The sequence below is a fragment of the Anas acuta genome, chromosome 19 (genome assembly GCF_963932015.1).
Source record: "Anas acuta chromosome 19, bAnaAcu1.1, whole genome shotgun sequence".
NCBI classification, from domain to species: Eukaryota; Metazoa; Chordata; class Aves; order Anseriformes; family Anatidae; genus Anas; species Anas acuta.
In genome coordinates this window covers 3,653,325-3,667,085 of record NC_088997.1, presented here as the reverse complement: position 1 = coordinate 3,667,085, position 13,761 = coordinate 3,653,325, and the positions used below count along the sequence as shown (strand labels likewise).

The following is a 13,761-nucleotide window of genomic DNA, read 5'->3' as shown; positions in this document are numbered from 1 at the left end:
GCCTGTCCTCTGGATGGCTTTCAATGGGCACTGCTGGCTGTAATTCATCCCTGAAGCTGGGCGCTTGGACATCTCACCCCTCTGTTTAACTCTTTTACACCTGCCAATGCTGGGCCTTCTGCTGTTTGTCATCTGAACCGCCTGTGCCGTGCGTGGCAGCCCTTCCCAGCGTGGATGTGATGTAGAAGGGATTTTTCTGGTACAATTGTGGCTGGGCCTGGGCAGAGCTTGGCAAGGCCTTGGCTGACAGGACCACGGCTCAGCTCTGCGTGGTGGGTAGCACATGCCAGCTCACACCTCGTACGCCCTCGCCCGAGCGTGTCCCTTCCCTGCTGCTTCTTTGGCAGGGTGTTCTCAGGACTGAGCGATGGTATTTAACGTGCTGGGCTCTGGTCGTCTGCTCTCGGTGGGGTTTCCATGGTCTTGGCTGGCCACGTCTCACCCCCCTGCTCTGCTCCTGAGGTGCCAGGCAGCCGGCTCACAGCAGCTGAGGGCTTTGAGCCAGGTGGGACCAGCACATGCGTAGGGGTGTCCCCCGCAGAGCCCAGGAGAGACAAGCAGCGGGCGTCCCTTCCACATCCTGCCTTTCAACGGGGGCAGAACAACCCCAAAATGTTCCTTTTTGGGATGAGATTCATGTGGGGCCACCGCTGTGCCTGCTGCAGCGGGACCGAGGGGCTGCAGGAGCGTGCCTCGTGGAAGGAAAGCCAAACCCACGGGGAAGAAGTTTTATTTTTACACACCCGTAATTTCTCTGGCTCTCGCTAATGCCGGGATTTGCCGCTACCTTTAGTTTTTCTGTAATAAACAAGCAGTTGCCATGGGAACCCTGTTATTAGTTAAGGCAGAAATGTATTGTCGTGGGGAGAGCAGCAGTAATATTTCTTGTGCCGGGGAACAGCTCTGCTCCATGTGGTGGCACGTGGGTGGCTTTCTGCACCGGGTCGGGCGGGACGGGGTCCCCAGGGGGTGGGGAGCAGCAAGCAGCAGGGCTCTGCTTCCTCCAAACTCCAAGTTCTGCAGAAAAATGGGAAGAAACTGGGTGGAGGAAAAGAGTAGGATCCCGAAACTTGTGCTGCTTGCCACGAGGGCTGCCTGCTGCTCTGAGCAGTCCCCGGTAGTTTCTCCCATCACTGTGCCAGGAGATGCAGCCTGCTGGGCTCAGTGCTGTTGGAGATGCAGGAGCAGCAGCTGCCAGGGGACACGGTGGGTTTGTCTGGTGCTGGAGGCCAAATCCCCGAGCACTGGAGCAGAGACAGCGTGCCGGGGCAGGTCACAAGCCTTGCAGGTCCCCACGGCGTCCTCCAGCTTCTCTACAAGCCTGGGCAGCGCTGAAGCTACACGATGGTGCTGCTGAAGGGGAGAGCAGGCGCCTGGTGCCCTCCTCCTGCTTGGACACGTCCCTGCTCTCTGCAGGATGCTTTGGTTGGAACAAAACCCTTCGTGTGTGACCCTCCTGCCTGCTGTGACCCGGAGCTGCCAGCCTCCTGCAGGTTGGGTTTGTGGGGAGGTGCCCAGGGACCCGTCCTCATCGCAGCCACGCTCGTGCCAGATGGATGCATTTAATATTAGAGCTCAGCCCCGGCCAAGTGCTCCCTTTCCTGAGGCAATTCCTTCCCTCACCCTGAGCTGTGGGGCTGAGCACAGCCTGGCTCCCCTCTGCCCTCCCTGTGCTGCAGGGCCCCATCACCTCCTGCTCGGAGGCACTCAGGCCCCTGACAAGTGGCCCAGCCCCATGGGAATATTGCTTTTCCTGCAAGCTTTATCTTGGCTTTTTTTTTTTTTTTTATGAGCTTTTTCAGTCAGCTGGAGATGGAAAGGGATAAATCTGTTACGTTCCCTGAAAGTACAGCCGTCCAACGACTCTTATTGATATATCAGCAACTGCTGGAACACCAGATTTACGACTTCTGGGCTCTGGAAAGTGCCAGCAGAAGGTCTGGGAGCTTTGGGAGAAAAATTACCTTAAAGGGAAACATTGGTGCAGTGGGTAAAACACACTCGTATTGGCAGCAGAGGAAATGAGAGCAGACAGGGCTGCTCCTGTGGTGCAAGTGCCTCCGTGTCATTAATATCTTTCTCCTCTTGTGCTGGACCTCTCTGAACTGCTGAGTGGCATAAGGGAAGGCAGCTAAAGTCACCTCCACTGATTCATCAGGGCCTCCTCCAAATAAATCCTGAATTCCAGCATTTTGAAAGGATTTGTGGAGGAAGGAGCCGTTATAAAGCGATGGATTTTGTGAATCCGGGAGGACAAAAAGAAAAACGATAACCAACTGGGACAGGAGTGTGTTTGCCAAGGGAATTGGGCAACTGGACAGCCAGAAAGGTTCTGGCAGCCGAGATTTGGATTTTGTAGCAAAGAGCCTGGTACATGTGGGTTGTTATTAATGGTGCTTACCGATAACCCCGGGAAGCTCTGGGGTAGAAGTACTGAAGCTGCCTTTAAGACAGCGCCTCGCGGGGAGCTGCCTGCCAGGGCATCTTCAGGAACACTTTGCAATAACACTGCCAGCCGGTTTAATATCCTCAGAGATGTTAACTCCAGAAAAAGAGCTATTTTAAGTATTAATTTATTTTTTTTTTATATCAAATATTTTGTGTAGTACAGATTGCTGCCTGAACACGAGAGCGTCTGCGGAGGTCCTTGGCAGAAATGTTGGACAGCTTGTGCTTGCCTGTGCCGGGGGAAGACTACCAGCCCTCGTGCCCTGGGCAGGGTTAAAGGCTTTGTAGCGCTGCTGACTGCGTGCAGTGAATGTTAGCGCTGGTGGAGAGAGGTGAACTGACAGCTGACTTTGCTACCCAGTGCTGTCACCTTATTTATACCACCACGCTCACGTCCCTCCTGCTCCTGGCAGCGCCGTGAGGCCGGGAAGCTGCAGTTGGCAGCCCAGGTACCTTTTTGAATGGTAGAAGCAGGAGAGGTGCTTGCATAATTGCATGGAAATGTGGAAACAGCCTGCGGAGTGTCCTCGGATTGTGTCTGGCAAAACGAAGCTCTTTCAGCTTGTGTGGAAACTGTGAGAGTGGAAAGCAGCAGGATGAGTGCCAGGATTCAGGGGAAAATAATTAAAAAAACGATAAATAAAGAGGCCTTGGAAGTGGAGAACAGTCTCCTTGAGGAAACGGAGAGACCCTTGCCTGTTAAGCCTTGGGGACATAGGAGTAACACAGCTCCAGGCAGCGTGCTGATAGCGATGAGCATCTGCTGAATGGGTGTTGGGCTAATAAGGTTGGCTCTCTGCGTAGTCACTGCAGGGCTTTTGTGCTTGATGCACGTAGCATTTATCTGGTGTGTTCCTCAGAGATCCTGGAGCCTCCACAGGGGTCCTGCTGCACTTGGAAGAGGAGACCAGGGCTGGACCTGCAGCCAGTCCCTCTTCCCAAATTATTAAAACGTGGATCCTTTTAGGATCCTATTACTCTGGAGCCAGGACCCTGCCTCACACCCTGCCCAGCCTTTAGCATATTGCTTTGTGCAGGAGGCAGCAAACTGCAGGAGGAAGGGGCTCGCTGGTGTTGCACACACAGGTTGGCAGGAGCAGAGCCCTGGCTTCCAGCTGGCCGTGCTGCAGGGCACTGCGCTCCCCGGCAGGGAGCTTCGGGCAGCAAAGCACGGAGCAGGAGCAGCGTGCTCCCTGTGGTCCCAGCAGGGCCTGAGATTGATGTGCTGGTGATATGTGCACCTGCTCCAGGTGCTGGCATTGCCGGGTGTGTGTGGCTCAACTGCAAATCACCTGGAAAAAGTAAAAGCCCGTCGTGTTTGAGAGGAAGCGGGAACAGCTGTGGAGGAACTGCAGGTAGGGCTCTTTTTGGAGAGGGAGAACATGATCATCGAGTCAGCATTTGTGCATGTTTTATTTGGATCCATCTGGCACCCTCTTTGCAAGTGTTATGAACATTGTGAATAACTGTCTCTCTCCTCTCCTCCCCCCCAATCTTTCCTGCAGTGGTTTCTAGTGACAGCGAGAGCGACTCGGAGCTCAGTTCCTCCAGCCTGGATGAGAAGCCCTCCTCGCCTGTGGGATCAAAAGGCTCACAAGCCAGAAAGCAGCAAGCAGGACCGGGTAAGGAGCTGCTGTTCCTTGTGGCTGAAGGGTGGGAAGCGAGCAGTGCTCGAACGTGTGGCTCTTGGTTTTGGGGGTTTTGCCCCCAACTTGGCTGCCATGCACAGGTGCAGCCCACTGGCTCCAGCTGGGGTCTGGTCTGTTAACACCAAATAGCAGCAATGGGTCAAACTGGTGGTGGGTCTCTGTTCCCTGCAGCCTGTCAGGGGCTGTCCTTGAGGTCAAGAGCTGCTCCTGGCTGCCTGGCAGCACATCTGCAGCCGGCTCCTCACGCCTGACCAGCATCCCTGGTGCCATTTTGGGAGCGGAGCACAGGAATTGGGCTTTGCTCCTGCTCCCAAGGGTACCTGGGTGGGAGCAGGAACACTTCTGCTCTCCTGGGACCTGGTCCAGGATTTGTACCCATTTCTCCCTCCCCTGACAACTGCTCTCTGTTGTGTCCCTGCAGCACCCAGCGGAGAGCCCAGCCGGCCCGTGGGCAGGGTGCAGGCGAGCACCCACCCCCCTGCCCTCTCGGGGAGCCGCAGCAGCCTGGGCAGCGAGCAGGGGGCTGCCCTCAGCGCCTCCGAGAGCTGCCAGAGCGACCACCCAGCAGAGGGGCACGACAGCGACGTCGGCAGCAGAGTCCCTGGTAAGCTGATGTCCCTCTCCTGGGCATGTCCTCACGCTGGGGGCTCAAAGCAGAAGGCTCTCAGGAGTGCACCTGGCAATGCCGTGGCCCAGCATCACCTTTCCCTGCTGTTTCACTGGTGGCAGATGCTGTCACAGCATTACAGCTCACTCCTCCCCTTGTGCAGAACCTATTCTGCAAGGTGAGTAATCGTCTGGGGTGGGAGCTGCCCACAGCCGCCTGCGGGAGCCGCAGCAGCCTGGGTCTGTCCCCTTAGGAGGGCCCGGAGCTCACCTGCCCTGCGGAGGCAGCAGCACAGATCCGAGCTGTTCGTGGCGCAAAGCAGAAACCCAGCAGCTTCATGAGACTGAATACAATTTCTTCCTAATGTTAGGTGGCTCTCCAAGCCAAGCATGGCTCTTCCCAGAACTCCGCAGTGCAAAAAAAAAGAAAAAAGAAAAAAAAAGATACTTTTCCCCCTCAACAACCTTGGAACAATTAAGTGACTGTGAGAGCAGAGGCTGCTATCACGCCTGATCTGGAGCAGCTGAAAGAGATGCAAATGTGTTCTCTCCTCGATTCCTGCTAATCTATTCAATAACCCCTTAAGTTATCGTTTAGCACCGCTCCCCCCAGAGCGTTCCTGCTGCCCTGCGAACTGCCACTCCTTTTGTTCCTGAGTCGCTTCTGTGCTGTGCGTGTTGAGGCGTAAATTGGATTAGGGAGAGCAGGTTTATCCTTCAGTGCAACAGGGAGTCACAGTCCCCCTCCCCGTGCTTCCTGCTGGAAATAGCCAGCATAAAATCGTTGCTGGGCTCTTCCCTCCCTCCACAAGTTCTGTGGATTTGCAATTCTCTTTAATTTAATTGTATTTTTTGCAAAGCAAATCAGATGAGTGGTACTTCTGCTCTGCCTGTCCTCTGGATTATAATGCTGCCCCAGCCTGGGGGGGTTATTTTTAAGCCTCTACTCGATGTGGCTTTAGAGGTGGGTGTTTGCCGTGGTGTGCTGGCTCTGCTGCCTGCTGGAGTGGAGCAGCAGGTTGTTCTATGGGGTGGAAGGGGTCTGTGTGACCCCGGTGCTGATGCTACGTGGCTGGAAGCAGGCGATGGCCATCCTGCGTGGTGTGTTCCTACAGGGCTTAGCACTCAGGAGCTTTCCTGCCAGCCACTCGAAGCAGCTGCCACCTGGCCATGACAGTGCAAACAGCATCTGAGAGGCAGAAAATGCCTTTTTCCAAGCAAAAACCTCTTATGCAAAGCTTGGCACAAGGGGTCAGCGCTTTCCAGTGGATCTCCCTTTGCTAGGCAGGAGAGAGCTGAAAATGACAGGCAGCACGGACACACGTTTAAAAAACAAGAACTGCACTAATCTCATGAGCCCAGTTACAACAGCCTCCAAGACGCAGAGAGGATCCTGCTAAGAAAAAGGTTAAGCCAGGTTGGCCGACTGGAGGATACCCGTGAAGATCTTCATTACTCTTATTTCCCAGGCTCCCTGCAGCAGGGACTGCCCTGTTCAGGGGGGCTGCAAGCTGCCTCCTGCCTGGGCTGGGGCTTGCAGTTGGCAGGGACAGGCTGGGGAGGTGATGGAGGTTGCTGTGTCAGCACGGAGTGTGCCCAGCTGGAGAGGGGCTGCAGCGGTGTAGGAATTTTGTAGGAATTCGGTAATTGGCGTGGCGCAGCGAGGTGGCTTGCAGCAGGTGGTTTGTGCAGGTCAAGATGTCCAGGAGGCTACAGCAGGGAATGTCCCGGTGCTTTGCCAGCAGCCTGGCAAGAGCAGAAAATAAAGAGAAGAGCAAACCCAGCTCCGTAGTGCCCTAGGAAGCGTGCTGCTGTGCGGAGGGGTTCATGTGCCCTGGGATTACAAATCTCAGAGGCTGCTCCTGCTGTCCAGGTCTTTAAGGGGTGCTGGAGGTGCTGGGTCCTGTGTGTCAAGGCCAGCAGACTGCAGTGCTGCCTCTCCCTGGCTGTGGGACGGTGCCCGTGCTCTGCTGTGTCTGGAGAAAGAGCGAGGGGCAGAGATCCTCTCTTGTTCAAAGACCTGATCCTCAGTGGCAGGATGAGGACATAGAAGGGAGATTTCGCTACAGCTTTTCTAAAAGGCTCTGAAACTTTCTAACACCATACAGGGAGCAATTTTTTTGCTTTATATTAGCACCTCAGGTGTTGTTCTACCACTGGCTTTCTTTTTTCTGCCTTTTTCTCACCTCTGCTCTAATTCAGCTCTCAAGTGCAACTGTGTAGAACAATTTAGCATCCTTAAATCCAGGGCCACGGGGAGTGGTACTGCAAAGGCAGCTGCTCGCAGTCCTGAGCTCCTTAAAGCCTGAAGGCCGAGACGATGGCACGGTCGCATGGCCAGGGGAAAACAAGGAGCTATTAAGAAGAGGCTTGCAGGTTTCCAGCACACAGCTCCAGCTCCGGCTGGGGTTTGGTGAGGCAGATAATGAAGCCTGGGGTTTGTCACGAAATGACTCATTGTCAGTGCTGCATTGGGATTTAGGCAACCTCAGCCCGTGAGCCAAAGTTGGAGAAGAGAGCAGAGAGCTGAGAAGATGCCATTTTTTTTATTATTATTTTTTTTTACCACCTGCTTTCAAACGGTTTCAAAAGCATCATTTTCTGAGGGTCTGAACTCCCTTCTCATCCTGAAGCTCCGGTTCCTGGAGGTGAAGCAGATGAAAGCCTCCAGAGGTCCCTTCCAACCTTAAATATTGTGTGTCCACTCTGAGGTCACAGCTGCTAAGGAGGCTGCTACATCTCCCTATTTCCACTGGGTGCCATGAGGTGTGTGTAGTGCACATAGGAAGGCCATGCACTGTTTTGGATGGAGAATGATTTATCCTAAAGAGAATGAGAATTGCACACGGGAGAAGCCCAATCTTCCTTTTCCCCCACCGAGGGAGGGGAACCTTTTGCTCTGGCTGCACAGCTGCTGTGCAAAGAGGTGCCTCAATCAGAGACGAGCGAAATCCTCGCTGTTCTTAATTACAACATTTTTATTAAAGAGAGGGAATATTAAACAGAATTAAACAAATCAGCAATGCGTTATGGTGGTTTTCATTAGCCCATGGAGAGCTTTTTGTGGAAATTACGTCTTTGAGTTTGGGCTTGGCTCCTGCAGGGGGGTGATTAAGAGCACAGGGGATCTCCCCTCAGCTCGGCTGCAGTTCTGCTTTGGTGGGTCCCCGTAGCTGAGTGTTTGCTGAGGACCTTGTCCGAGGAACAGCCAGGGTGGTCAGGCTGCCCGAAGAGTTTGCAAGCAGGGAAAGGTGAGAGGGGCTTGGCACGGGCTGGGGGGCTGCAGAAAGTTGTAGTTTGGGCTTAAAAGAGGATATTGGCAAAACAGCCACAAGACGAGCTGATTAATGAGTAGCATACATCTGAGCGCAAATCACAGCCTCCCCATCTCTGCCTGTGTGCCAATGTGTTGTCTAAATCATTAATACTTAAAGAGTGGTGCAGCAGCTGGCAGTTAAACAGAGCCACGTTAAACAGCGATGTCTCCGAGCCTGGGAGCTGAGACGGCGACGGCAGCACCCAGGGGTGTAAGAAATGTCATAGCTGCAGCCAGAGGTGTTGGGGTGGTCTGAGGGACCCCGAAGGTCCAACCTGGGCCCTTCTCCCAGGGTGGCAGAGCTGCTGCTTTCAGGTACATCCCTCTGGCTGCTGTCTTGGTGGCTCTGTCGTGCTGGGAGCAGCCGAGCAGAGCTGAGGGAGAGGGTCTGGAGCTGAGAGAGATGGGCAGGAAGCGCTGCTTCCAGCTCCCTTAATTTGGGGAGATTTATGCTGTGTCTTTCAGGAGTTTGCTAGATTTAGAAGCGAGGTGGTGTCACTCTCTCCGTGGCTCAGTGCCTCCCTGGTTGGGGTAGGCATCAACTTTTGCTCATAAATATGCAAGCTGTTAATACAGGAGACAGGCAGAGCCATCCTGCATTATTTTCATGGCAGGAAATTCTCCGGGCATCTTTGAAGTTGAAGCATTAACTTCTTTTTTTTTCCTTCCCTTCTGTTTCTCAGATGTCTGCTTTGCTCCCTCAGGGACGCTGAAGAGGTAACATCTTGCTTCAGTGGGTCTGACTGCTCCGTTCCATGTCAGAAAAAAAAATTGTCCTAACAGCAATTAGGCTCTGAATGAGATAGTAATTTCTTTAATGACTTTCTTCGTGGCAGTCTTTGGGGAGGTGACTTTTGTTTTGCAAGTTTGGCAGGAAGGTTGCTTAAATGTTTTCAGACGGCTCGTTCCCTCGTGTACATGAGCTCCAGCCAGAGAGCATCATCCATGATGAAAGCATCATCTTCCATGGTGCTTTCTCTCTTTGCAGCAGGGCAGAACAGGTCGGCAGCCACGCTCACAGCCCCTGCTCTTCCTCCTCTGCCTTCAGCCTCAGCTTGCAGTGAAGGCACAGGACAGGAGGAGGGGGGTCTTTGGAGTCAGATGTGGGGGGCAGACCCACAGCCTCTGCCTCCCACCACTGCTGGCCCATCTCGTTTGCCCCCGTGTGCTCTGAGCTCGCTGTCATTGCCGCAGGGTTGAGTTTTCTGATGAGGATGAGTCGTCCCTCCTCCAGCAGTGAAGGAGCTGAATTGTGCCTTCATGGCTGAGAGCCTCAGAGCTGTCTCTGCCTTCTCGTATGGGTACTGCAGAGCACCAAACGATCCTGCTGTATTTATAAATAAAACACGTATATTCCAGTAGTGACGGTGTTAGGAATGATTCAAGGTTTGCGTTTTAGGTACAATGCATTTGTAAATACGAATCTTAGAAGGAGCGTCTGCCCCCTCCCATGTTTTAAGGAATTAAAATATTTTCATCTTCAAGTGGTAGAACCAAAACATTTTCACCTCTTTGAGTCTGCCTTGAAGTTAAGGGAATAAAGGCTTGAGTACCTAAAAAATAAATTACTTTCACTATTCCTGTAATTCTTCATGGAGTTTTAAATTGAAGGCTTCTTCCTTGAAAATAGAGGAATGACAAAGACTCATTCTCTTGCCTCTTTCACTCAATATATCTGGAAACAAGTCTGCTGCTGAGGATGAAAATCCTATTTTTGTGCCTTCTTTCACTCTGCAGAGGTCTGTACTTTGGTCTTTGATCAAACAGTCTGCCTGGCCTCCTGTCCCCGTGTCCTTAGACTTATTCTCTGCCCGCTGCAATACGTTTACTCCTCACGCTCCCAGCTTTCTATTGAGCATTTTGCACAAAGCACCGAGGGCAATAGTCGATGTAATCTTTCAAAACAAAACATAAAAGAAGGAGCATAGGAGCCTAATACAGAAGTTAGGAGTCTGGATTTTGGTGTCTTTGTAAACAGATAGAGAGGTTTTATGGCTCAGGAGGCTATCTTTGAACTGGGACATTTGCCGGGAGCCGGTAGGAGGAATGTGCAGCGCCTTGAACGTTTTGCATGAATGTGGTGACTGCAGAGTGTCAGGAGCTGAAGTAATTTGTGTCCCCTTCAGTTCAGAGAAGCAGAAGAGAGGCGAGTACCAGGGCCTCCTGGTCCAAAGTCCACGGGCTGCCTACTGGTCAAAAAGTGGCCTCCTGACCACAGCTTGGGCACACGGAGGGCAGGAAGGTGAGGGGAGGACCTGCTCTGTGGTGTGTGGGTGCTGTCACCTGGTTTGGAAACCTCAGAGGGCTGAGACTTGGCTTTCTGTCTAACTCGGCAGTCTGAGGGGACCAGCTCCATCAGCACAGCTCTTTCTTTCTCCTCCTTTCCCAATTTGCCTGTCTTTTCTTTCTTTAATAAAGTTTAATGGGCCCTGACTGCTGACAGAGCGTGGAGTAATGATGCACAGACATTCTCTTCATTATTATTTTTAGGAAGCTCTTAAAATGGCACCGAGGAGGTAAAAGCAATCTAAAATAACTTTGTCAAGTCTCTCCCTTTTGCTTCTTTTCACACAAAACTTTTGTCTGTCTCTGTTTTGAAGGCAAACGGTATGTTCACACCAGAACCCGGTGCTGACGGAGGTGACGATGGAGCTGCTTGCCTGGATCCAACACTTGCCCACTCCTGTAGACCTCACTCCAGACAACAACTGCCACCAGCGGGGACTTCTGTGACCACTGGCTCTTGCACAGACATTAGCAGCACCTGGGGAAGTGCTGGCCTGTCCTCCCCGCCTCACTGACCTGATTTCTGGTTTGGTTTGGTTTGGTTCCCCTCCTACCTCTGACATATGCTGGGAGAAGGGTGCTGTGCCCTGGGGCCCAGCTGTGTGTCTGTTAGAAGGGGCAAAATGCTCACTGGGGCTGAAGAAAGGTATTGTGCTGCCTCTGCCAAACTCAGCCCTTGGTTCTGCTCCTGGCCTGACAGTCCTGGCTTTGATTTCTTCAGGGGAAAGGGGAGTTCACCCCCGTGCTCCTGAAATAGGGTGTGAGCACCACAGCCCCTGTAGTGCTTCTTACCCAGCAGTGATTTTCCCTATGTGAGCCCCGAGGGTGAGAGCGGGCTCTGATTTGCACTAGACTCCGTGTGCCTGGGTTGTCACCCCTTGTATGTCTTGTCCTCGTTGTTCTGGCATGAGGTGGTGTGTGTGGGACTGGTGGAGGCATCCCAAATGAGCTGCTGAAGCTGAGCTCCCTTCCCCTGAGCTATCCCTCCCAGACAGGGCTGTCTGCTCAGGGAGGCACTTCAGTGAGTATAGAAACACCTGGAGAAGTTTGCAATGACTTTTTTCAGTTCTCCTGGCTGCGTGCTGGCCTGTGTGTCCTGCAACAAGGGTGATGCTTTGGTGTTGGGGTCGTGGGCAGTGTGTGTGCTGCAGCTCGGGGTGGGAGAACGCTCACCAGCCCACAGCCAGCTGGCTGCCTCCGATTACCCAAGTCAGCTAAAAGCTTTCCAATTACTTTATCTCGTTAAGCTCTGCAGATTCTCCTCCCACATGCACACCTTATAATCTGTTGCATGAGCAGGGGCCTGCATTTTGCCATTTTCCTGGAAGTCTGGAGCATCTGGCCGACCGTGATGGTGTCATGATGAGTCAGGCTGTGGAAAGCTCTGTGCCCAAGTCCTGCTTCTTCTCCAGAATGGGCAATTTCCCTCCAAGGCCTGGCAGATGAGAAAAATCAGATTAGCTGACATCTCCAGAGCAATTAGATCTTTAGAGGCTTGAACGAAAACGCACGCTAGGCAAGTGGGAGTCTGTGGATTTTTATTAAATGCTTTGGATCTGACCTGTATTTTGCTGAAGAAATGAAGGTTTCCAAAAAGTTCCCTCTGGAGTCGTGGATTTAAAAGCAATTCATGCCTGTTAATGTCAGCCTGTTCCCTTGGTTATTACTCTTTTGTTCAGCTCTCCTTTGCTGCTGGGTGCTTTGTGTGCATGTAGTATATGCTCTTACAAATGGCTGCAGTAAGAAGATAAATGAGATTGGGCGCTGGAATGCTCTAACAGGAGATTGGAAATCAATCCTTGACTTTCTTTCTAAATGAACATGGTCCAACAGAGCACTGCTCCTGTACTGCTTTTCCAGCTAACACACCATGGCAGGTTGCTGAGAAAATCCTTCCAGCTCCGTGATCTGCTTCTGCCCTTTGACAAGTGAAAACAAAGCCTTTGGATGACGTGGGCTCCTCGAGGTGGCCTGAAGAGAAGCCTCTGAACGTGGTTTTCACACCGCCAGTGTTGAAGAGAGCAAGGGATGAGCTTGTTCTCCACAGAGGGGTGCTTTTAGTGTTGTGGTCTGCGTTGTTTAAACCTGCTCATCGAGGCTCTGATCAGCCCCATTGCTGAAAGGGGTGATGCCAAAATTGTTAGCAGTTTCTGGAAAATTAAACCCAAAAGGCAGCTTTTCCTGAAGTGCTGGTATGATTTCAGAGCTGAAGTCACGCTGCTTCTTCTGAGAGTTGCAGGGTCTTCAATTTCAGAAGTGTGCTGCCACCAGAAAAATCCTGTGCTGCCTTAGAGCTTTTGACAGTCCTACTGAGGCTCTCTTGCTCTGTCATTGCCGCTGTGCCTGAGACAGCCTGCTCTGCCAGCCTAAGTTAATTCTTCAAAAGAAGAAGGAGAAAGACACTTTAAAAAATGACTATTTTCTTAAAACCTGTTACTTTCTCATTAAAAATGCTACACTGAGTTGGAGAGAGTTTTTAAACTTGAACACATCATTTCCAGCTCTCCTTGTGTTTCTTATGATTCATTCCTGGACAGTGCAGGCAGGTTAGTCATATTTTCACCCTCGTCCTCACTTCTTAGGTCTGTTTACCGAGCTGTGGGTTGCCAGCTCTACACAAGAACCTGTTCATCTCTGCCGGCTTACTGTGCTGCTTTAAGGCATGGTTTTGATTTTTTACAGAGACCAAGTTTTACAAAACAGATTAATTTGGGACTGCTATTTTGTACCAGCAAGACTAGAAGTGATGCTTTCTTATCTCTATATTTTACCTCCATGGAGTAATTCCACCTGAGTTTGAACAGAACCATCCTGCTGCCTATGGAAAAACTCCCTGTGGGTCGAGGGAAGTCTCTAGCCACATTCAAATGTGATAGATAAACGTACTCAGCTCTGTGTGTGTAGTTTCTGTTAAAGCTCTCCTTTCCCTTTGGCGCATCTCTCTTGGTTGTGTTTTGTAGCTTTGGTTGGAATATAATCCTAAACCTGCACCAGCTGACGGCCTTTTTACTTGGCTCAAGGTGGGCAAGAAGGGCTCAGTCTGCTCTGATCGTTTGTGTTGCTTTTATTATTTTGTTGTTCTCATCTCCGTCCCTTACAACTTTTATGTAGTGTTTTACTACGGAAAACAATAAAGCTTTGTCTCTCTAACAACTGCTTACCGTTCTTGACACAGTAAAAACTTTCATTCCATTCCCAGGTTGCAGATACTCTCCGAATCCTTGGGCTGGCTCCAGCGAGGAAAGAAAATAACCCAGCCAGTGGAACTGATTCACACGGCTGGAGCGTAATTGAATTCTGCGCTCAAAAGTTCTCATTTGTCTATTGCCCCTCTTTGGCACCTCCGCAGAGGGCACAGGTCTGCTCCTCGGCCCCTCTGTGGAAGGTTTTTAGTGTTGTAGCCACCAGGCATGAAACAGCGATGTCCCTGCAGCCCCCCAGGGCTCATCTCGCCCC

At 51.8% G+C, this 13,761-nt stretch overlaps 1 protein-coding gene across 8 annotated transcripts in view; it reads left to right on the top strand.

The window, feature by feature from the left end:
- Nucleotides 1–13,458, top strand: part of RPH3AL (rabphilin 3A like (without C2 domains)) — a 37,486-nt gene extending 24,028 nt beyond the window's left edge. For 7 of the 8 annotated variants that reach the window (XM_068655633.1, XM_068655635.1, XM_068655637.1 and 4 more), the window contains 3 exons: nt 3,954–4,070; nt 4,519–4,701; nt 10,620–10,798. In XM_068655633.1, the coding sequence (XP_068511734.1) occupies nt 3,954–4,070; nt 4,519–4,701; nt 10,620–10,654 (335 nt within the window). In that variant the 3' untranslated portion in view covers nt 10,655–10,798. Of the gene's footprint in view, nt 1–3,953; nt 4,071–4,518; nt 4,702–10,619 lie in introns of all 8 variants that reach the window. The other variant, XM_068655640.1, reaches the window with a different exon arrangement.
- Nucleotides 13,459–13,761: the final 303 nt, after the last annotated feature.